The following is a 25115-nucleotide window of genomic DNA, read 5'->3' on the forward strand; positions in this document are numbered from 1 at the left end:
GCTTCAACTAATAGGATTAGCTTCAGAGGTTTGTTTTTGGCCTTCAATATCATCATCATTGAATATCATTGCTTTCAACTCTGGTTCATCAAGAGAAAGATTTATTGTAGTTCATTGGATATCATATAATGAAAGTTGGTTCTTCTTTGTATCTATTTACTTCTCTAGTTCGCTAGTTCTCTCTTATAATATTTCTTTAACCTTTAATCTAAATCACAAAGAATGTATCTATTTACTTTTCTATTTCTCTCCCATAATAGTTCATTGAATATCATATATTAATCTTTATTATGTTAATCTTAAATCTTTTATGTTCTAAATATTTTCTATATCATTCTAACTTTTCACCTATTTCAACAAATCCCATTAACTAGAATTACAATAATGCAGGCACATAAAGATCTTCCAGACATAATCAAAATTTTTCTTATTCCATATCACTAAAAATTGCAAACATCGGTAGGCATAAAGGTTTTCAATAATCATTACTGCCTCTCAAAAAAAAAAAGAAAAAAGAAAGATTCATTCTTTAATAATCATGCCTTTCAATGATCGTATTGATGCATATTCGAACAAATGTGATGTTTTCTTTGATTCAGTAAATATAAAAATATAAAAACTTTATAATTTTAAATAATTTTATCATAAAACATTAGGACACGCATGTCCCAGTCATGTCTGACACGTGTCCCAGCCGTTCGGTTTAAATTTAAACATTATTTTAATCGGACAGGTGCCTGCCGTGTCCGACATTGCATTCTCTCTTCAAGAGGTGTGTCGGTGCATCATAGTAGCATATATAAGATTTTTGAGAACTTTTTAGACTAAATCAACCTAGCCTAGCCACACTTGAACTACGTTACCCTAACTAGTGCATCTTCTACATGGATGCATTTGGCATGCTTTAGCTGCTTATGCACCTCCTCTTTAACAATACGTCTTCTTCATTCTTTCATGTGTACTTAGACTTAGGGAGAAACCACAAGGTGCTACAAGAGTCTTGTAGGTTCAGTTCTTTAGTGGTTGAAAAAGTTTATGAAGCCATTTCCCATGTAAGATTTTGGAGTCTTGTTGATGTCTTAGAAGCTTGTTGTTGGCACTAAAACATTCTTCGATGGACACAAAACATTCACTTGATGTGGTTCATAGAGCTGATGGCTACCACATTTCATTGGAAAAGATTGTAAAAAAAAATCTCTTACAAATTGAGTGAGAAATTTTAAAAGCCCTAAATATTAGGTTACAATCTCAGGGATATAGTAGGGGGCAACAATGGAAAGAAAGAAAGCAATATATACATACATTTATAGGATGTGCAAATCATGGTTCTCGCAATTGAATTTTGATATTATCACCTTCAAATGGAAGATCAAAACTGCACATTCTCTTTAAAGTCATTAAAATAGGTGATTTATGCGCAACTTTGATTATCTTTAAAATTTTTTGATTTGATGAATTAAAATTTCATAATGGATGAGTCTAATTGCATATGAATATATGATGATATAATTGATATTTCAAATTGTAGAGACCTTCACATGACTTGTAATCAAATCCATGGATTGTTGATGATATCTTGATAATATTAGATAATTTTGATTGGTGGAATACATGTGTCAAACTAAATTTTTAATAGGGCCTCTATATATTGTTTGTTCATCATCACATTTTTTAATTTTTATATCCCTGATGAATGGTTAAATCATCTCGAAATTTGATGAAACTCGATTGATATGTAATTCGTATGTTGTAGATTTCAATCAATGGTGTGATCTTAAATTTGAAGGTTATATGAATTTGTTAATGTAAAAGAGAATTATACAGAGAAGTTTGAAGGTTGTGTGAATTAGTAAATGTTAAAATAGAATTACATAGAGAAAGATAATTATTTTCTCCTAGGAGGAGAAAGCACATTATATATATATATATATATATATATACCGCCCGCCAGGCTCGCACCGCGCGCGACCGCTGCCAGCTTCCCCCGCGCGACTGCTGCCGGCTGCCGCGCGACCGAAACGGCGAAACCCGCGCGCGATCGAAACCCTTGCGCGACTGAAACAGGCGCTTGACTGAAGTGGGTTCGGGTCAACCCGAACCCGACCCGAACCCGAAGCGGGTCGGGTTCGGGTCCAGAAAATTGACCCGTTTGCAAAAACGGGTCAAGCCGACCCGAACCCGAACAGTGTCGGGTCAATTTCGGGTTTGACCCGAACCCGACCCGTGACCCAAAATTGACACCCCTGATATTAGTGCTTCCTGGGTGAATGTTAGTGTTGAATATCAATCCTATTATGTTAACTAAGTAATGCCATTGTTTCTAACAGTGTTGAATGCAACGTGTAGAGTTTCTTTTATCATCTATGGGCTTCCCTTTTAAGTTTGTTCTGGTTAATACATTAACCTGTTGTGCTTGTGGAATTTTTGGATTTCACCTGTTTAGGTTTAGAAATAGTACCTTGTTTTGTCTGTTCCGATTGAAAGCCTCCTCTGCCTTATATTATTCGTAGCAAATGTTATGCCCTTTTTACCTTTGAAAGCAACTCATTGATTACTTCAGGCTATTCTCTTAGCTCCGTTTCCATTTCTAGCATAAAATAAAAAATTGCTTCTCACTTTTCTTCCTTCTATTTCAATGAAGTTACAAGCTGCACAATTTGGTGTAATTTTACATTGATACAAAATCGTAATTTGTATAGACTGAGAAATGTGGATCGGGCTTAGTCACAGATGAAGACATGAGACAAGGAGATTTTGTGATTGAATATGTTGGGGAAGGTGATGCCTCCTTTTATAAATGCATTTCTGTGGATGATTAATTGCAAAATTATCATATGAACATGATCTTTAGAATTATATCTTTGCCTTCTAATCGCATTATGAAATGAAACAATGTTTTAACCTCTTTCTTCCCCTCTTCTTCCATTTTCAGTTATTGACGACAAAACATGTGAGGAAAGGCTTTGGAAGATGAAGCACTGTCGGGAGACTAACTTCTATCTCTGCGAGATTAATCGTGATATGGTTATTGATGCCACATACAAAGGAAATAAATCTAGATTTATAAATCACAGCTGCCAACCTAATACTGAGATGCAAAAATGGTTATTACAAATTAACCTTGTTTCCTCAGTTAATTTTCATGGTAATTAGTATCCTTATGTAATTTCTTTCATAGGACAATTGAGGGCGAGACACGAATTGGCATATTTGCAACTCGTGACATAGAGAAGGGAGAGGAATTGACTTATGATTATCAGTATGTTCTGTAATGTTCCGCAGAATAAGTCTGCCACTTTATAGAGCACTTCTTTTTTTGATGAACAGAATATGCTTACTATGTTTTCCTGTCGAACTTCACATTGATTTCTGTTTTATATTGCCTACGATTCCCCATTCCCTGTTGCTTGCTATTTTCTTAAGAAAGCTATAAGCCTGAAATATTTTACAGGTTTGTACAATTTGGAGCAGATCAAAATTGCTATTGTGGTGCCAAGGGCTGCAGACAAAAGTTAGGAAACAGACCTAGTAAGCTGAAATTCTCTTCAGATGCTGCTTTGCAGCTAGTACTTTATGAGATGGCAGCCACATCTCCCACTAAGAATGCAGTTTTTCATGAAAAATATGTAAGCCCTTTATTATATTGCATGACACGAACTTAAAATGATTTCATTTCTAACTAAATTCTAAAATACCTTGGCCTTTTTGTATACGCCGCTTGCATGCATCAGAACTTTCTCTTTTAACAAATTGGTTATTGGAGATTTGTTGCTTATTAAAGTGATTTTCCATTTACTAAAGTAGTAGGATTTTAGGTCTTTTTCCAAACGAAGATTTCTGAAGATGGATTTTGGGAAGTTAAAGGGATAATAGAGGTTTTATTGATTGTAGCCCTCTAGTTGAGGCTCAATCATCACGTTATGGTTCTCAATCAACACCCAGCCATTGTGAAATTTTTATTTTATTCATGGGGATAGAAACTCCTGCAGCTAGAATTTTTCCTAGATACAAAAAATGCAGGAAAACTATTTGTTGGACAAAACCTTTAATCTATAAAATTGGCTAAGCTGACCTCAGAGTGCCATCTCTTTTATGGTAGAAATCAATATTTTTTATTTTTATTTTATTTTTTTTCTGTATAAGATGACGAGTTTGAAATAGTTAGAATAGTTTTTTTAACACCAAAGAAGAGCTGAAGGTAGGGTATATTTGAACATATTTCTAGTTAATCACCTGGATTTTCTGGTAACTAAACTCTAAATAAGTCTTATAATTAATTCATAAATGGTGGTTAGATTTTTATGATGAATTTTTATATATTCGTTGTCACACTCCGAGTCCCGAAGGTGATACATTCCGGTAACATAGGATGTGATGTGTGGATATGACAATTTGTTTTGTATTCACAAGAAGGAGAGTTCACATACAAATAATATAAACATAACATATTAGAGTAAACAATGGAAGATAAATAGAAGTTTTATTTCATTATTATGAACCCAAATAGTAGTACATCAACAAAGTAGAAACAACTACATGTGAAAAGAGAAGTGAAAGAAACAACTATAGAAAAAAGAAAGGTACGAACAATGACCTACTACAAAACACAAAATACCAAATATACGCACATATATGATATTTATTGATTTAGAGAAAGCATATGATAAAGTTCCAAGAGAAGTGCTATGGAGAGTTCTAGAAAAGAAAGGGGTTAATAATGCTTATATTCTACTATTCAAGTCATTAGGGATATGTATGCAAGAGCTATATTACTTGTGTTCAAACACAAGATGGTTTGACAAAGTATTTATCTATTTCAGTTGGACTACATCAAAGATTAGCCTTAAGCCCTTATCTTTTTGCTTTAGTCATGGATGTTCTCACTAGACATTTGCAAGAGGATGTACCTTGGTATATGCTTTTTGCTGACGATATTTTTCTTGTTGATTTCTTGTTGATAAGACTAGAGAGGGAGTTGAAGATAAACTTGAATTATGGCAGTCAACCTTAGATTCTAAAGGTTTTCGTTTAAGTAGATCTAAAACCGAATACATGGAGTGTAATTTTAGTAGTTATAGATCTAGTGGGGGGTTTGTGACTTTGAGTGACCAAGTCATTAATAAGTGTACTCGTTTTAGATATCTTGGGTCTATTGTTCAGAGTGATGGTGAAATAGATGGGGTTATTATTAGTAGAATTCAAGTTGGATGGTTGAAGCGGAGGAATGTTTCGGGGTTTGTTGAGTGGTGATAAAAAAGTACCAGTCAAACTTAAGGGAAAATTTTATAAGATGGTGGTGAGACCTACAATGCTTTATGACGTAGAATGTTGTCCATTAAAAGAGAAGCATAATATTAAGTTAAATGTTGCTTAGATGAGGATGCTCAGGTGGATGAGTGGTTTTTCTCTTAGAGACAGGATACGAAACAAGCATATACTTGAAAAGGTTGGAGTAGTTCTAGTGACAAATAAGATTAGAGAGAGTTGCCTTAGATAGTCTTGTCATGTAAAATGGAGCCTTCTGATGACCCTATTAGGAGAGTAGATGTATTAGATTTGGCCTATGTTAAGAAAGATAGAGGTTGATTTAAAAAGACTTGGTTATAAAATAGTAGAAATGACATTTCTTTATTAGATTTAAACGAGTATTTTACTCTTTACGGGACACAAAGGAGAAAAATGATTCATTTAGCCAACCCCATGTAGTGGGATAAAGGCTTGATGTTGTTATATATATATATATATATATATATATATATATATATATATATATCTGTGTGTGTGTAACTCCTATCTATTAAAATTTAAACGAAAAGGAGATGAGGAATATAGTATGAACAATAAAAAATTTAGGAGTGACTATATAATAAATGTAATAGATAATTAATGTATCAATACAACAATGCAACATGTTATAATTCCTATGACAGATTCTAGTATGGAAATATTACAAAATGTATATCTCAAACGGTCATTAATTCAATTTTATTCAAAAATACGTACATACAATCAGGCTAAGTATCATTGAACCTCGATATGACATATTAGTCTTTCATTGCTTTCAGCAGTCTTTCATTGCTTTCAGCTCATTTTATGCATTTATTGGGATAGGAAATGTTTTATTAGAAACATAAATCATAATTATTACATGTAGGCATTTAATTTTGTTTGAAACTCCAAACTCTCTTAATAATAGCTTGAGTTTCAATCAACTCAAAATTAAAATAATTTTCCTTCTACTCAAAATTTGCTCGCTAGAAATTAGTCCTTCAACTCAATTCATATAAAGTGTACTGATTTAAGTGCATTCTTATCCATATACCATAAGGTCTATATATATATAATACGAATTTCAAAATTATTTCTTAAAACTAAGAAACTTGGCTCAGATCAACAAAAAAATTGATTCATAATCGATCATTTTTTCCTTGACTCCAACTTAAACTCAATTTGATATTGAAATTTCAATTTAGAGTTGAGACCAGAATGATCAAACTCTAATTGTATACCAAATCTGATTGTTCGTAACGAACTCTACTTAATTAAAAAATTATCCTTAAAAATAAGGGTTTAGTTTTTCTTTGTGTACATGTGTCGAATTGTATCCTACATTAATTTGTTTAAAATGCTTTAAACCTTTAGTGATTTGGATGTGCCAGAAGTCCAGAACAACTACTATGTTGGTTATATGCTTCACTAGTTTAGAGTACTCGCATTGATAAGGAAAGACCTGCCTGAACTTTTGCTTGGTTGCTCCCATATCAATGAACTTTCTTTACAAGTTCGTTTAGCTTTTTAACGTATCAAAATGCATGAATCGTTCAATCGGCATATGGTAGCCGTGTGATTTGATTAGCTTGGTTCAAAATCCAGTTCTATGTTATTTGAATTTAGTAAATATATTTTTAATTTTCTTACAAAGCTTTTAAAGTTTTAGAGATTTCACACCAGTTGTGTGTCAATCTCTTGCCGTGATAGAGCAATTAATTTAATAATTTTGTATAGTCCGATATCTAGCTCAATGAGGTCTTTATTGCCAAATCCCATTAATAGGTAGTTTTTATGAATATCATCTCAGCAGAGATACTACTGTTTAAAGTAACTTTGTGTTCACGTTAAGTTCCTTATTGCAGAAGTTTACCAACAAATTATGTTCTACAGTTCGAGCAAGTGTATAATATAATCATGAGTTGACAATTGTACTCTTGGTCTAAACTTATTTGGGCAATAATGTGGAACTTATTCTGAATTTTACTGAAAAATGATGACTTATGGCGTTTGCTACCAAGCTAGCTACTTAATGGCAAGCTAATGTAATCTTGGAGTAACTTTGGACGAGTTACAAATAGAACGCTAATGCAACAATTTTATGGTTGTGGTTGCCAAGTGCCAATGAGAGGATATGACTCGCTTATTATCAAGTGTGGTCAGCAATGATGCATTCCAAATAAGCATCTGGGGGCATTCTGCCACTTAGAAGTAGAAGCATTATGTGACTAATGTGTAGTTGATTACAATTTAAAATCATTTATACGTTCTAGATGTCATCATATCAGTTGTTAAGATCATCCACTCTTTTTTTTTATCCATCTATGTTTTCTCCTTGAATTGTCTCAATTTTGAGATCTCCCTGGAGTGTGTAAGAACCAAATCTGGCAATGTTGCTTGCAGGATTTTGCGAGTGGAAAATCTAGCATGGGTAAGTAAATCATCACCAGTTAAAATGAGCAAGTTTCCACCACCGAAATCCATTGTTGAAGAGCATGATTTGTAGCTTAACCGTAGTTATTATGGTTGAGAAGGTTGTAATAATTCTATTTTTCTGTTCTTTAATCATGCTAAGTTGAACCATTTATGGTAATGCAGGAAATTCAGAGAGTATTATTCCATTTAAAAAGAAGACAACTTCTCAAAATTGTATTTGGGAAATCGTGCGAATTTGGTGCCCACGGAATAAAAGGTATGCTCATGTTTTAATTCACATATTCTGAAGTAGTATTGAACTTAATGGATGGGTTCGGCTTATTAAGTTGCACAGTTTACATGATGCAGTAATTTTATTGTATCTGCTCCTTCAAGCTAAAATAGCTATAATAGTAGGAAAACATATATAGCGATCTCAATTTAATTTTATGAAATGCCCATTTTTCCCCTAGTTGCTTGGTGGACCGTATGAAACTTTTAACACATTTGCATGAGGATCCCTTCGTTGATTCGTCTTCCTATAATCAACATAGGCGTTTGGAGCATAGTGGTCTTCAAGTATACCAATCTCTTAACTGGGTTACTTTTCAGCCCACTAACCAATAGTTTTGGCTCCCTCCCCCACCCTCACTATGCAAAACTTTTGCCCTCCGCACCCACCCCACTCGGTAGTATGAAAAATGAGTTAGGGATCTTCCTCCATTTAAAATCTACTTTTCCTCCTTATAGTGCAATCACCACCTTTACTAGAGCTGCATTGCATTGTTGATCGTAGGAGATATTTGGACCAAGATCGCCTCATTTTGTTTCCTTTAGTATTGATTAAGACATAGATCTCATGCCATTATACCTGTTATACCTTTAGATATTGTCATAGATGGAGACTTCCTTGCTTTACTCCCTTGGGCTATCCAAAACGTTGTTATTACAGGCCTTATACTCAACCTAAGCTTTATGATGGTGTTATATCCATTGAGAGCTCCTGTATTACATATTATAAGCACCATTTATTCTCTCTTTTTCAAGTCACCCATTCATTTTAGCGGGTAACAATTATTTCTCAAAGTGGTTTTAAAGTTCGAGTTAGAGAAGCCAAAGTTTTTGTTGACGTTTTTTTCGTCTTGACTTGATCCAAATCGAGTCGAATCGGACTCGATCAGGTTCAATTGAACACGATCAATTAAATTGAGCCATGTCAAACCCAAAATCAACTCAAATCGGCACCGATTGGAGCTCAATTTTGTCAAATTGAGTCGATCAAGCCAAATCTGATTCGAATCGACCCAAATCGTTTTAAATCGAGTTCGATTCAGACTCAATTTCAGCACAATTTTTCTAAGTTAAGCTCCAATTAACTTTTAAACTCAATTCAAATCATTTCTAAATAAGAAAGAATTCAACGGCTCTAATTGTGTTGAAAATCACTCCATGCGTGCGCTGTATTTTGGTTAAATCCCGTATGGCAAAGGATAACGCGCAGATCGTTCCAATTCGACGAAATCAAGCGCCTTGGGGGATTCGTCCTGCTGTTTCATGCGGTTTTGTACAGTCGAGTGGGGCGTGAGAGGGAGAACAGGTTTCCTTCTTCATTTTGGCTCTTACTGCTCGGGCTTTTGGGGCGGAGTCGAACAAAAACAAGAGTGAGAGTCTTATTATTCTGTGTGGACTTCGAATGCAAAGAACCGTCCAGATTGTTGCGTATTTACTACGTATTTTAAAATACACGATAAGTACTCAATATATAGAAAATCAACAAAATTAAGCAATTACTCAATAAATAGTCAGCAAAAACTCATCAATTACTCACTAAATACTTAACAAATACTCACAACTGAGGATTTGTTGAGTATTTGCTGTGTATCTATAAATACCCAGTAAATACGCAACAAATACGAACGGACCTCTGCAATCGAAGTACATACAGAATAATTTCTCTTTCGGCTGTGTGCGGACAGAGGTGTCGAGCGGAACTTCTTCCTTGGAGCGGCTTGCCTAGAAGAGAAATTATTCTGTGCGGAGTCCGGACTGGAAGAACCGTCTGGATTGCTGCGTATTTACTGAGTATTTGCTAAGTATTTGTAAATACTAAGCAAATACTCAGTAAATGTGCAGTAAATCAACAAATACTCATAAAATACTCACAAAATACTCGACAAATCCTTACAAAAATTAAGTAATACTCACAACTGAATATTTGCTGAGTATTTATTGAGTATTTGCAAATACACAGTAAATACTCATTAAATACGCAGAAAATCCGGACGTTCTCCCTGTCCAGACTCCGCACCTAATAATTTTCTCCAAATGAGAGAGGGAGGTGCGACCTCGACTTTCATTTCTTCCATCCAATTCATAAGAGAGGAAGGAGCGGAGTCGAGAGGGAGTATCTCTGGTTAGTGCGTGTTCTTATCCCAGACGAAATAGAGGTAGGTCAGAGGGAGCCTGCGTTCGGCTCTTGCGTGCATCAACCCGATCTAGAGGGAGATGAGTGCCAAGAGCTGCTGCACCTGCTTGCGATTCAAGAGAGAAATTGGGCGGTTCACGTTCATGTGTGCCTGAGAATCGGATCAAACAACTGAGCGGCATATTCCATACGTGTGGTTTGGGATGATCGAGGTAGCGACCTGAGTGTTGAATTGCTTGAGAAGTCTTTCCCATTTATCGTAGGTGTTCGGCTGAAGCAAGGTGTCGGTCCAGAATTTCTTCTCTGCTGTTGTTCATGAAGTTGAGTGGGAAAGCTGTGGAAGAGTTTGGAGGCCAACGACCTCATGTAGGAACCTTCTTCTTCCTCTCCCTTCAACTTCTCCAAGCTTGTGACAACGGAGACGACATCTAAGAGCATTCAAACAGTGGAAATAGCAGTTCGGAGCATTTTTGGACTGCAAACTCACCTTCCTTTCCTCCATTTCTCGCCTTTGCAAGGCGAGTTGATATCCAGTCACGCCGCGACTTGAACCGGTGAGGTAAAATCCCTTAAAACTTAGAAAATCCTAGGTCTTTAAGCTGTTGATGTGTGTTTGACGCTCCAAACTCCCTAGGTCCATAAAAACCTTGCATTTCGTTTTCTAAAATTCCAAAATATCTGTCCAATTTGCAAACCCATGAAAATTTGTTGATTTGTCATGGGTTGCTCTCATATGTTAGCCCGTAGGGGATGGCAATGCGCATAAATTCGTTGGATTGGTATCTAACACCTCCCAAATGCACGTAAGAGCATTCATATTGTGCCTTACACCTTTTGCCTACGACCAATCCTTAAGTGTTGTTATTTAATTCCAATTCAAATGTCAATATTTAGGCTTTAAGTGTTTTGAGTTACATTGTTTATGTCATGACACAATTGACATGGGATGTAGGATCTCACCCTCATTTGCTAGGATTGTTGTTCATTTGAAACTTGCAAAGGTCATGAAGATATTCATTTAATTTCAAATGCTTGTAAAGCAAATTTGGGGGTATTCAATGGACCCTCAAAGGCCCATATGTTATACCCAATCCCTCCTTTTGGAATTATGTGAGTTTATTCATGCTATTTTTTTTAAAGTTGAAATGGCTACATAAAATGGCGAGCAATCCAAGCATGTAAGAATGTTCATAAACTTGCAATTCATCCAAATTTCATGCACCTTTCTTTCAATTATAGAGCACGACAAAAGTGATTTACATTGTGCAAGAAGTATGCATATGTTGAAGTTTGTAAATTTCTCTGGGATTTTGTAAGTACTTGAACATAAATTTAATCAACTTGTAAGCGCTAAACCATTGTGAGATTTCCCATGATCCTTCTGACGTCTATATTGCAAATCCCACAAACGATATCTTTGATTAAGTGATGCATCGCTTAGGCCAAATCACATGCTAAGAGTTAGAATCATCAAAGTAATTAGAATTTCAACCGATGCAAATTAAGTAGATGTTCAATAGAATCCCTAGGTTAACAATGAGATTAGAAAACATAAAAAATCAAAACTCAAATCCTACATTTACTAAGCGAAGGCAGGGAGCTTGGCACGACTCCTTGTGCTTGAATCACAACCTACAAGAGCAGAGGATTAGAAGAGAATTTGAATAGGGGAAAAAGTTCACCCTCGTCGTGGAACGGAAGGGATTTGCCACTGAACGTTGGCAAGCTGCTCTTCAATTGCTTCGGACAAAGTGAAGATGATTCGATCCAGGTATTCTTCGGCAGAATTGTCTATTTCCGGGTTAATCGGAGAATGTCGACGTTTCCTTGCTCGTTGTAGACGAAGCCGGAGTCAAGGTCCGGATCAGCCATACATCGATTCGGTAGGGTTGAAGTGTTAGAGATGAAGGTCTTTTGATGCTATCAAGGATTTATGTACTTTTTATTTTGTTTGAACAATAGTATATTTTGTTTTCTATTTTATTATCTTTTCTTTTTTAGCTATCCAATGATGGGAAAGCATCCAATGATCATGGTAGGAAGTGCATATGGCTTGGTAGACCTTTGGTTTGCTAGCTCGATTGGTCCCTGGCTGCTGGTGGTTCTCGGTTCCAAGGTTGGTGGGTGATTCGCTTCCCTCTCCAAGTGATTTCTCTCCAAACCTCTCAAGCTCTCGCAAGAACTCAATATTCAGAAATTTTCATAATTTATTCATTAATTTCAAAGGAAACCTAAGGGGCTATATATAGCCTCATACAATGCACGAAAAAATAAAAAAGACGACTTGGTTCGTAGGGCTTACACATGACAACCCTTAAGGGGTAAAAAGGGAAAAAAAAAAACAACTAAAATAAAACAATTACATATGAGGACTCAAAAATAGATCGGCGCGATCGTGGCAGTAGATCGGCGACCATGCCTTTGATAAACTTTCCATGCTCTGATGCCCCTATCATTAAGTTTTGTATACAACGCTTTGGGAAATGGATGCCTTGGATTGCTAAAATCTCCTAAAATGATGAATCACCTACACATGGATACACTTCTAGGTTTTCTAGATCATATTAAATTGATTTTAAAATCTCTTAGAACTTATAGGAATCAATCTTCCCTCTCTAAATGAGCCGAGAACATTCTAAAATAAAATATAGGAGCTCTTTTTTAGGAGTTTTCCCTTTCTTGTGCATGATGTTTAGACTTCCCTAAAATTCTAAATGTATCGTGTCATAAGTTCATTGGGCTTTAGGACCAAGCTTTAAGTCTCCTCCATTTGTTGAGACACAAAATACCGTAAACTTTTCTTCTCTATCATGTATGATGACTTGAAGTTTCTCAAGACTTCATATATATCATTGCATGAACCCAATACTCATAGGATCAAAATCCTAGATTCACTTGATTTGTTTGTTAAAATACAAAATCAATAAACAATCATCCTCTCCATATGCATGATGATTTGAAATCCTCCAAAAATTTAAAAATATCATTGCATGTAGCACTTGAACTTAGAACCAAACCTTAAGTTCTTCCATCTCATTTGTTAAGTACAAAATTAACAAATGACCCCTTAGACATAGGATCCAAATCCTAGCCCCCTCTATTTACTTAGCCTAAATTAAGTGAATGGTTTTTTCTCTTTGAACACCAAAAGTTCAAAGAAACCTTTCCAAATTTTCAATCCCTAATTTGCACTTTCCTCTCCATTTTCTACTAGCCAAATTTGTATGAATTTCTCAACTTTCCTTAGCCTAAAAGCCATAGTAAATCCTCTAACCTCCTTGCTTGATGTTTTCCTAAACTCGGATAAAAGTTTCCAAATGAATTTTAGAGAGTTTAGGAGAGCTTTAGTGAATCATAAGAATCAAAATCTTATCTCCATTTCGTCCTTCCAACTCAAATTGGAAGAGTGAACTCCTCTCTTTGAACACCTAGTAATTCAAAGAAAATTCATTGTGACTTGTAGCTCAAGTCTAAATGCCACTCTCGCATATTTACCTAACTCAAATTTGATACATAATCATGCTTCATTGAAGGCAAAATTCAATGATTCATCCTCTAGTTTGTAACCTCTAAGTTGCATATTGTCGCTCACATTTGCCGAAACCAAATTAGGTAGATGATCATGCATCATTGAATACACCATTCAATGAATGCTTCTTGACTTGTAGACCAAAACTATAAGTCACTTTTCTTTTCTATGGATTCAAAAGTCCTAGAAAATTCTCTTAGCTTAGCCCAAAAGTTATAGGTCCTCTCTCCTTTTCTCCTCAACATCAAAGTTGCAGGAGATTCATATCTAACCATTGCATTTGTTGAGTCAAAATCAATAAATAATTCCGCATCAAGCATAGGAATATAGATCTTATCTCTTTCATTCTCCTAATCTAAGTTAGATGAATGAGTTCCTTTCTTTGGATATCTAAAAGTCCAAAGAACTCTTGATTTTTAGCCTCAAAGTTACAAATTTTCTCTCACTTCATAGGCTCAATAAGCCTTAGAAAATTTTCAACCTTAGACCCAAAAACTCTAACCCCTTGACTTAACAAAATAAATAATTCTATATCCTTATGACATGTAAAACATAACATTTAGGTGTCTTTTAAGAGCTTCCATTTGCTGAAATTCATCTTACTCTATTAGGCGAGTTTCACAAAATCCTAAGTCAAATCCTTAGGCATGCCTACCTTACTTTATTAGGTGGATGTTTCTCTTATCCAAATATTAAGAGAACATAAAAATTAGTAAAAATTACTTAGGTTTCTTTGATACAATGATTAATCATCCATCCTATCCAAAAGGTGGAATGCTTATAATTACATCATTGAATCTTAAGATTTTATAAGTAGCAGACTTTCCTCAAAGCAAATAGTAGCAGTTTTATGGGTTCTTCATAACCCTTTTAAATATGAAACAAATAAAAATCAAATAAAAGCTTTAAGTCACAAACAACTTAAAGTGAAATCACCCATGGATTAAGATTAAATATCTTATATTCCTCAACAAAATAAAACACCTCAATATGGACAGCCGACACACACATAGGTGAACAATCCTTAAGTATGCTAGGATTATGATTTTTCTTTTTTTTGCGCATGTGGTTGATGTTATGGTGTGATGCATATTGGATTGTCTGTGTTGTGGGCACTTGCCCTGAAGTGGATATAAGAGATATACTTGCTTTTTCTACAGGTAGTCCTATCCAAGAGGGGGTGAAAAATAAGTCATGATTATTTAACATTGTTTGCTTGCAGGCGCTGCTTAAACCCCCTAAGAAGACACGACCAATAGGGTAGAAACATGGTTTGACACTTTAAGTTTCAGACAATTTTGTGATGTTTACTGCTGTCATATAAATTGCTTCTAATATTTTTCCTGTTTTGCATACTTGAGTCTTTTATATTTAAAAATATATTTGTTAGACTTAAGATGTATGTTAAGACTATGGGATATAGTTATAGGAGAGGTGGATCAAAAGGATGAGCCTATCATAGGTGAAGCCCAAGACTCATCTAGAAGTTAAAGCTTGAAGACCCATTAGCTGAGCCTATAAAAAAATAATTTGATTGAGTTGTATAATGACAGACAACTTAGTTATAAATAATGGTTGTAAGAATTTGGACATTATTTACATTCCTGTTTCTAGTTGATTTTATATATATACACACATATTTGATTATTTACTAAGTTTACATTAGAAATGCTTGTTTTTTCTTGGGTTTGTTCATTTGCTTTTGCTTGGCGGTGGCTTGGACATGTGTTACATGATAGGCTCTTAGGACATAATTAAGCTTTCTACCATTTAAAATGTTTAAATAAAAAAATCAATCACAGGACAATATGCATTTTTCTACAAAAAATTGAATGGCATACTCAAATAAGCCACACTTTTAAATAAAAAAGAATTAAAATGATCATGCATGCCAGTGTCACCTGTTGAAAGCCTTTTACTTAAGGACCAAATGACAAAAAATCTATATTTCAGTGAGTCAGCATATGCATACCGACATAAGCAGCATCTTAGCCTAAAAACCAAGTTGTAAGTCCTATCTTCTTAATGAAAATAACTTTCTTAACTCTTCATACGCATTGAAATCAGACTACATGGTTTTAAAAGAGTTTAGGTGAATTTAGCTGGTAGTCTTTTCCAGATAGAGTTGTAAATCCAGAAGTCGGGTTGACTTATGCCTTCTGTGAGGTGTAGGTTTGGAAGTCCTTTGCACTCCGTTAGATTTAGGATCCAAGGCTGTTGTTGACTTTCAGTCACTTCATAAGCTCTCACATTCAGGGCTTTTTTTCGACATGTGTTGTTGGAATATAAGCCACAACATTCTAAATCAAATTGGTTAATTTAAACAAAAATCTAATTTTAAAATGTAAAGTCCATAATATTGAGTATGTCAGAGTTTCCTCATAATCAAGTACTAGGTTTTCTTTCCTTTGACTTCCATTCATAGAAACTAATTTAAAGTTGATTTCATCATCCTTGAAATTCCCAAATATCAAATTTTTGAGCAAGAATTTCACAAATTTAAAAAATAATAATGTTAGCCGATATTTTAATGATTCAAAAATGACCACAAGTTTAGTCAAAAGTGTTCTCAAGTAACAAATGCTTGAGATGTAATTAATCATAGGGACTTGCCCCTTTGGGGCATTTGTTCCCTAGAATAAAATAAACCTTCTTCAACCAAATATTAAGTAGGGGAAAATCTCTGTTAAAATTAAAATGTAAGTTTAATTATTGAGTTCATAGCGAAATAATATTTTTGTCATTCGGGATAATATATTATTTTATATGCCGTGCTCGATCACAAAATATCTCAATTGTTGAGGATGACAAAATTTCTCCAATAGTTGTATATGCATTTTTTAGGCCATAGTGTTTTTCATTTTGAAGTGCCATGTCAAATCATATCCACCTTCAAAAGAGCCTCGTCTTTTAGTTCACTAAAGATGCGCATTGAATGACAGTACTTACCTATCATGTTGCTTAAGGAAATATAAAGGAGAATGACACAAGCTAATAGATGCTTTATAAATGTTCAGTGCAACCTACAATACTTTGACTAAGATGACCATTTATTTGCTCGTGTTCGAAGATGCAACCCTCTAATGATCCAGCTAAACCTACTTTATCATTGCCATATAACACGGCCTCATAGGGCCGAACGCCCTTGTATGGCTTGATGAGCTCAAAGTCTTAAGTTAAAGTGTGATGTAAACAGAACTTAGAAAGCTATTGTGCAATGGTGACTAGGTTTTATAACATATGTTTTGCCCCCGCCCAAGGGGGCAAGTATTGGTACTCTATAGATCATTCATTCCATCATGATGTAGTGAAGATTTTGTGTTGAACTAGGAAGGTCTCATTTTTATTTAAAAAAAAAGATATTAAGGAGTATATTATGTCATTGGCTTGGTGGAGTGTGCCTCATGCCACCCATTAATACTCAATACTTTAAGAAAAGTCATGCATGCTATAAAAGTTGATGCAATAAACCTTGCATTTCCCAACGGCTAGATCACAGAATGTCCTAGATCAACAGAGCTCAAGAGATTGAGTCAAAAGGTGCCCACTCCACTGAGCAAGCCCGAGGGAAGGGTTTTAAAATGCATTGAAGTAGTTTAAAAATTCCAAGTGCCGGATTTCAACCCAACAAACTTAAGGCCCAAATTGGAGAGATCAGTCTCAGCTCATAAACCCAAGGGTGAATCAGCGATGTTGACTCAGAAAGCTCTAGTCACCGATTTGATATCTATATGATTTTTCTGTAAGTTGAAATATCAAACCAAGCTTTATAATGATTTAGTTATCCATGGGTTTAATTAGTAAAGGTTTCTCATCCCAACATAAGGATCGATCTATCCATTTGAATTCAGCACAATCTAGCTAACCTTTTGTCTGCTTGATATTTGATGCTATCGAATATTCTGTATTTTTATTTTATATTGAACATTAGTTTGTTTTTATGTTCTTTTCCTTTTTTAGCTATCCAATGATGGGAAAGCATCCAATGATCATGGCAGGTAGTGCTTGGGGCTTGGTAGACCTTTGGTTTAATGGCTCGATTGGTCCTTGACTGCTGCTGGTTCACGGGTGGGCTTATGGTCCACGGTTTTGGAGCCTATGGTGATGTGTGAAGGAGGTTGGTTCTTTGGAGATGAGCTCATTTTCTTAGTTGCTAGCTCATTAATGATGAGCTGAAGTTTAATAGCTCATTAATGTTCTAAAGGTAAGCTCATAAGTTGGATTCATTATTGGAGTGGTCTTGTCCCTTCTCCTTCCCTTTTCTTCTTTAAAATAAACCCTTGTCCCTTGGGATTCCGTGGTTGTTTTTTGGGCTTCTGTGTTGGATGATTTCCGTGCCATGGCCCCCTTGGTTTTCCAGCTAGCTGATGGTTTTCCGAGTTGGGGGCCTTTCCGTGTCTTTTGGCGCCTCGGTTCTGTGCGGGTCTCTTTGATTCCCGTGGCTGCTTCTTCGGTTCCCTGGCTGGGCTGTTTTTTCCGTGAAAAGGTGGGGGAATTCCATGACTTATGATGCTTGGGTCCTTGTGGAAATTCATTGAAGTGGCTATTTGCATTCCCCTTTCTTACCTATAAATATGAGATGATTTGTGAAGGAGGGTAGTTGAATATTGAGAGCATTTTGCTATTGACCTGCGGGTTATTGGAAAAGCTTGCGAGCTTATTCCATCTCTTCTTCTTTTATCTCTTTGGAAATCTTGCGAGCTCTTTTCCACCCTTCGTCTCGGCTTCTAACCTCTTTCGTCTCTCCGCAAGTTCCACTCCATCTGTATCCTTCTTCTTGAGCTTTGGTGGTGTTTGTTGGTTGATTTGGGAGCATTTGCTGGAGGAGTTTGGATTGATCGTGCAGTGGTGGACCACCGGTTTGCTAACCCTAAAACACTTATTTTACTTAACCTACATTTCGATGCATGTGAGGAACCCGCTCTGACGGTTGTCTGAGGATAGCTTGTTTTTATTTTCTTTGTTTCTTTGAATTCTCTTTTAGTTTTCTCGTCGGATTTTGGATGTTATAGATGAATGCTGCTATTTGAATCAAGACTGGTTAAGTTCTGTCCATTGTTCTCTTGTTCTGGCTTTTCGAACTAGTGTGTTTACATCAATATTGTAACTGCCAAGATCGTGAATCCTAAGTGAAGATTTTGCGAGTGTTGCAGGTACTTTGGAGGAGTCATAGTAGAATTCAACTGTCACACCAGAAGGCACACTGTAAGGAAATCTACTGTTTGATTATATAAAGTTTTAAATTTATTTATTGTGAAGATGCATAGACACAAATGTTTTTACATTGCTGCAGATTTTAAGAGAAGATGGAGAGCTTGAAAATCTTGATATGTCAAAGGAAGATTGGGAACTTTTATGACCTTTCAAGTTGTGGGATTAAATGGTAAATATTTTATTAGCAATGTTAAAATAACATTAAAAATCGCCAAAACATGACTCATTGCATGCGGATGAATTGTGGTCTTTATTTTCAGCTAATTTAGCTTTTCCCATATTTATATTCTCCTTCCATTCTTGTATACCTATATGCCTATTGTTGTATATGCACAAACGTGAACTCAGGTCCAGGCCGAGTCATCATTGTTAACATAGTGATGCATATGCAGAATTTTGAGAAGTACAATGTGAACCAAGAGTTGTGCTTACACAGCCTGCATGCCGTTGCATTGCAAACATGTTCACATGTAGGTGAAGGCCATGCAAAAGACAACACAAAGGGTGATGGGGACATCAGTTCGTGGAAGGTCTATCAAAGGCGTGGCCGCCGATCTATGGCTACGATCGACTCTTTGTATTTTTGATTTATTTATGTTATTTTCTTATTCATGTATGTTCTTATTTTCAGTGTTGTGTATTTGTTTTATGAGTTTTTCAGTTGTACCTTTTTAATGAGAGATGTCGTATATAAGCTCAAAGGGCATTTTCATCTTTTATTTCTTAAGTCTCATGTACTAGGCTATTTATAGCCCCATGTTCTATTTTTCAAGTAATGAATGATTGTTTACAAAATTTGTTCTTGCATGAGTTCTTGTGAGAGCTTGAGAATTCTAATGGAGAGAGATCCTTAGGAGAGAGAGAATTGCGCAATACCCACCAACATAGATAAGTCGGGTTCGTAGTTTCATTCTTGTATCTCCTTCTCCCTTCCTTTCCCCTCCACCCTCACCTGGTCGCCGGTTTCCCACTTCACCCAAGCCCATCTCATCCCCTCTCAACCCCACGGCCAAATCCCATACCTGAACCCCAATGCCACCAGCCCCAATTCCCTAGCCGCCGGCCTAGACCCTCTACCCACTCCTCTTCTCCAATTGTGTTTCCTAATTGGGTAGTAGATTAATTGGGCTAATTTTGGAATTCAAAATTTGAATTTGATTTCAAAATCTTTCCTAAATTAACTCTTCTATTTTAGGAAAGTATTTATTTGAGGTCTATTATGAATTTTAAATTCAAGGGGATTTTAAATAAATCTTTCCTAATCTCAAGACCCAATTCTAAAAGCCTTAATCCCCTCCAATAATTGCTCCCCCTAATCTATATTGCCGCCGGCCCCTATAGGAGCTGATTAGGATTTATTTCCTAATCCCTCTACCCCCATTTGGAAACAAGTCCAATTTCTCCCACCCTCCTCTTGGCCGAATTTTCCAAATCCCTTAATTCCAGAATTATTTCCTAAATCAAATAATTGATTTAGGAAATCAATTCCCACCCTATCCCTCATCATACCGCCGCACCTCTCTCTCTCTCTCTCTCTCTCTCTCTCTCTCTCTCTCTCTAAATCTCCCCGGATTTTGGGAATTGAGATCTTCTCTCTCAAATTCCTCTCCTCCCCTTATACCAAAAATCTGAAACTTCTTTCATATTTCTGTCTCGGCTCTTCCTTCTTTCATTTAGCAAGAGAAACTTTTTTTCTCTTCAATCATACTTAAGAGCCCTAGCAAGGCGAGAGGAGATTTGTCACCTAGCATCTATGAATGGCGGATCCGGAAACTGAGTACGGCCTAACCTACAAGGAGGGCGGTTTCGTCGACATTCTACAGTCAACCTTCTTTGACGTTAATACAAGGGTTGATCACACCGTTGAAGATTACATGGTAGTGTATTCTGGACACTTTGGAGGAGGCAATCGAAGAACAGTTTGAAGGCATCGAGTGGAGGATCTCCACCGCCCCGTGACAGAGGTTCTCTTTTCCCTCTTTTAACATATTTCTTAAGTCTAATCTTATCTTGTGCTTGATTGTAGTTACGAAGGACGATTCTCCCTGCTTCTGCTAAGCTTAATAAACGTAGGGTTTTGAGTGTGTCTCTATGCTTATTAATTCTTATTGTTAGATTAGGTATTTTATCTGAAGCTACTACTATGGCATCATGTTATTTTTTAATTTATCTTGAAGGTTTCAAAGCTCTTGTTATGTGATTTAGCCTAAGCGGGTGTGGCCCCTTGTTCGTTTTATTTCGTTGTTTAAGCTGCTAATAGATATTTCACTTTTATTCTAATCAAGGATTGTGCAACTTCCTAATAAATTGATTGCATTCATACGTAGTCCTGCATCAAAGGGGTATAAAATTGGATCGAGAGTACAAGATATTTATAAATGACTTGCTATTTTGTAAAGATGTTTGCACTTTTGATGCATTTTTGTATGAAAGAGCTTTTGAAACTAGTTTTGCCCCGCATATCAGCTTTATATATATATATATATATATTATTTCATAAATGAGTTGTAGTTTTAAGTTTAAATTATATTTTGATGGATAAAGTAATAGATGTTATTACATTTGTATGCTCTCATGTTTATACTATTTGTGCAAAAATATTAATTCAATCATGTTTAAACTTTTTTGAGATTAATTCAACATTTATCAACTCATTCCGCTCTATCAGATTTCCTTGATATTCTTTCAAGCCCGGTGGGACTGATGATGAATTGACTATTGACCCTTGAGTTATTAGATATAATACTCAAATTTTGCAAAAAGTATATTTAAAATTTCTTCAATAAAATTCTCTCAAAATTTTCACACTTTTTTAAATTTAACAAAATCAATTTTATTTTATTTTGTGCTTCATTTCGATCTTTTGATATAATGGAGCCTATATAATTATTCAGTATAAAATCAATTTATGAATATAATTATGTTTTTTAACTTATATTTTAATTTTACTATACTTTATTAATTTATGCTAGGGTGTTCTCTAGAAGTGACACTCTATGACTTGAATACAATAAAAGGGATGCAAGGCTCGTTGCACAAGGGTCTTCACATTATGAATAGAAGCGGGCTAAGAAGTTAGTTTATGAAATTAGGATTAGGTTAAAATTCTGGAATAAAGGTTCTCTTACAATCATATTAATAGAATTATTAAATATTGTGATTTATAGGAAAATAAATATTATATTTATTCAGGAAATTAAATGGGTTTGAAAAAAAAATTAAGGATATTATTAGGTTAGGATTTACATTATGGTACTCAAGTATGAGTCATATTAGAAATGATATATGTGCAAATATAAATAAGAGCTTGAAAGATAATATTATAGAAATTAATAAAACTGATGATATAATTATAACTTTAAAGAATATTGTTGATATTAAGATAATTAATATTATAAGTATTTATGCTCCTCAAATATGTTTGAATATGTGTTCAAAATTAAAATTTTTGAATGACTTAGAATAATTAATACAATGGATATTTCTTGAAGAAAAAGTTTTTATTGAAAGAGATTTATGTAGAGTGGTAAAATATTTTAAAAGTATTAATGATGTCTATGAGTTTAGAGTGATTAATAAAAGGTGGTAGGACAATATTAAATTTGCCTCAGCTTATGATTTTATAATTACTAATATCTTATTTAAGAAAAGAGGCAAATATCTTATCACTTATAAAAATATATATAATAAAACACATATTGATTAAATTTTAATAAGAAAAACAAATCGTTTAGATTGGAAATATTGTAAAGTCATTTCAAGTGAAAGTTTATGAACCCAACATCATTTATTAGTTTTGAACTTTAAGATGAATGAGCAAAATATAAAAAATAAACTAAAATATTATCTTAGGATTAGAAGAGGCCTTTAAAAATTACTAATAAAAATATTTTTGTGAGTAAAATTCAATATCTCAAGATTTTGATTGTGCATGAAGAAATTAATGTTATATTAAAAAAGTAGTTAGTGATGTTAAGTATGTTACAAAATATGTATTTTGAGTATCAAAAGTCAAAGCATCTAATGATAAAAATAGTTGGTGATGGAATAAAAAAATAAATATATAAATAAAAAGTAAGAAGCTTTGTTATAAAAATTAGTTTATATGTAAAGCTAAAAAAATTGGGAAAGATATAGAGAGGCCTGTTGGCAAAAATGTATGTATTAATTAGCCAAGTAAAGAAATAGGAGACGTAAAGATCTAGTTTAGGATCAAAAAGTATTTTTATTAGAAGAAGATATTCAACATATGTGGATAAGATATTTCAATAAGTTTTTTGGAGCGTCCACCTCTTGCTTCCAAGTGCTCTTGTGACTTTTCCTTTCCCATTTTTTTTCCTGGTGTAAACCCTTGATTTCTTAGGTCATTTTTCTTGTCTATATTGCTTGGATCTTTAGATTTAGTGCCCTAGGGCATTCTGGCCTTAGGTTTTCTTTGGCTTATCCCATGGAAAACTTGAAGGCGGTGGAAAATCCCTAGGGCTCCCCTATAGGTGCTAAGAAATTCTCCAAATTAGGTTTTTTGCTTCAACTGATGGTGAGAAATTATCTTCTACTATATATTTTAGAGATGTAGTGTCATGTAACTCTGATGCAAATGATATGGATTTTTCGTATAAAAAAATCTTATGTAAAAGGTTTTCCTATGATTTTATGATGAGGATGTTATGAAGCTAGCTTCTCCTTTTAAATTCACTCTTGTTGGTAAGTTCGCAGTTTGTCGTCCTAACCTAGATATCATCCGTGGGTTTTTTGTAACTTAAAAATGTTGGATAATTTCTCTCTTGGTTTGCTTGATCCAAGAAATGTTTTTATGCAACAATCTAATGATCTAGATTACAATCATATTTTTTCAAGAAGATCATACTATAATAATAACTATCATATGAGGTTTGTTGAAATGTATGCCGTATTTTGATATGGAGGAGGAATCTTTGGTGGTTCCGATTTGGCTATCTTTTTTGAATTTGTGTCTTCATTTTTTCAATCCGCTTGTTTTTTATGCTCTTGCTCTATTTTCGGTTCACCATTGCAAACAAATCAAGCAATCGCTTCTAGGTCTAGGCCTTTGGCTGCTAGGATTCTTGACAAAAGGTTAAGTTTGAGAATGTGCTGGATTTTTGTAACCATTGTAAGATCCATGGTCACTCAATTAATGAATGTTTTGTGGTCCACCCTAATTTGAAACTCTTCTAATAAGACTAATAATATGAACATGAAAAGTCTTGGGGTGGAGGAACTAGGTGAAAATAGGCAGGAATAAATGAACCCCTCTAATATTATTAACCTTGCTGTAGGTGATGACAAGAAAAATGGCCCTCAATCTAATAAGGATTTGAACATGGGTCTAGAACAAGGGATTGAAAATATAGAGACTCCGTATAAGGATGTTGAACACGGTCATAATAAGGATATTATTGAATCCCTTGATCCCTTAAAGGGTGGAAACACCCCTACCGACCCTCGTATTGAGAGTATACCTGCTGTACTAGATGTTAGTGATTTAAACAAGAAAAATGCTGATGTGGATCATAATAAGGATAGTATGGAATCCGCTAGCCCCTTACAAGGTGGAAATACCCCTACAAACCCTCCTAATGATCGAACAACTGTAGTCCTAAATGTTAGTGATTTAAACAAACAAGTTGAGACTCAAAATAACCAAATTATTTAGGGTGGCAATGAGAGTAACAATAGTGATGATGATCAAACATAAGAGGGGGAGGTTGCTCCTTTATCTTATAACCTTAACTTTATTAATTTTTTTAAGACACACTGTGGCTTATCAAAGTCATCAGCTCAATTGAATGAGGGTAAAGAGCTATTACATGAGGGGACTATGAAGGCTAATAACAAAGAAAAGAGTAAGAATATTAAAGATATCCTGGCCTCCACACCACGTGTTGCCATATCTTCAAATTCCTTGAACAATGTTAATGATTAAGTCCCTTATTTGGAACATAAGGGAGGTTGTGTAAAGGCTGTTTCTCCCAGGATCGTCCGGGACGATCAGGGACATCGTCCAGGATGATCTGTACAGAATTGTGAAGAATCTATCTGTTCGTCTGTACGAACCTAGAAGTGTCGGGACGAACAGTCGGGACGAACCAAACCCGAGGGTTTCGTCCCGGGACGACGTCCTGGTCCAGAGGAGATCGTCCCGGGACGATCGGGGACATCGTCCGGGACGATCCTGTTTAATAAATATCTGAATAGTGTCGTTTTGAAGAGAGAGAAAGTACAGGAGAGAGAAAAATCGAAGGA

At 35.1% G+C, this 25115-nt stretch overlaps 1 protein-coding gene across 1 annotated transcript; it reads left to right on the forward strand.

The window, feature by feature from the left end:
- The first annotated feature begins 1114 nt into the window (after positions 1-1114).
- LOC110105604 (histone-lysine N-methyltransferase ASHH3-like) lies at positions 1115-19545 on the forward strand. Its single transcript, XM_020835167.2, has 10 exons — positions 1115-1183; positions 2700-2778; positions 2933-3104; positions 3179-3259; positions 3452-3626; positions 7672-7699; positions 7867-7960; positions 18791-18842; positions 18931-19020; positions 19244-19545. The coding sequence occupies exons 1-9, from the start codon at positions 1115-1117 to the stop codon at positions 18994-18996; spliced, it is 816 nt and encodes a 271-aa protein (XP_020690826.2). The 3' UTR covers positions 18997-19020; positions 19244-19545.
- Positions 19546-25115: the final 5570 nt, after the last annotated feature.

Source organism: Dendrobium catenatum, unplaced genomic scaffold (assembly GCF_001605985.2).
Source record: "Dendrobium catenatum unplaced genomic scaffold, ASM160598v2 fragScaff_scaffold_1056, whole genome shotgun sequence".
In the NCBI taxonomy this organism is placed as follows: domain Eukaryota; kingdom Viridiplantae; phylum Streptophyta; class Magnoliopsida; order Asparagales; family Orchidaceae; genus Dendrobium; species Dendrobium catenatum.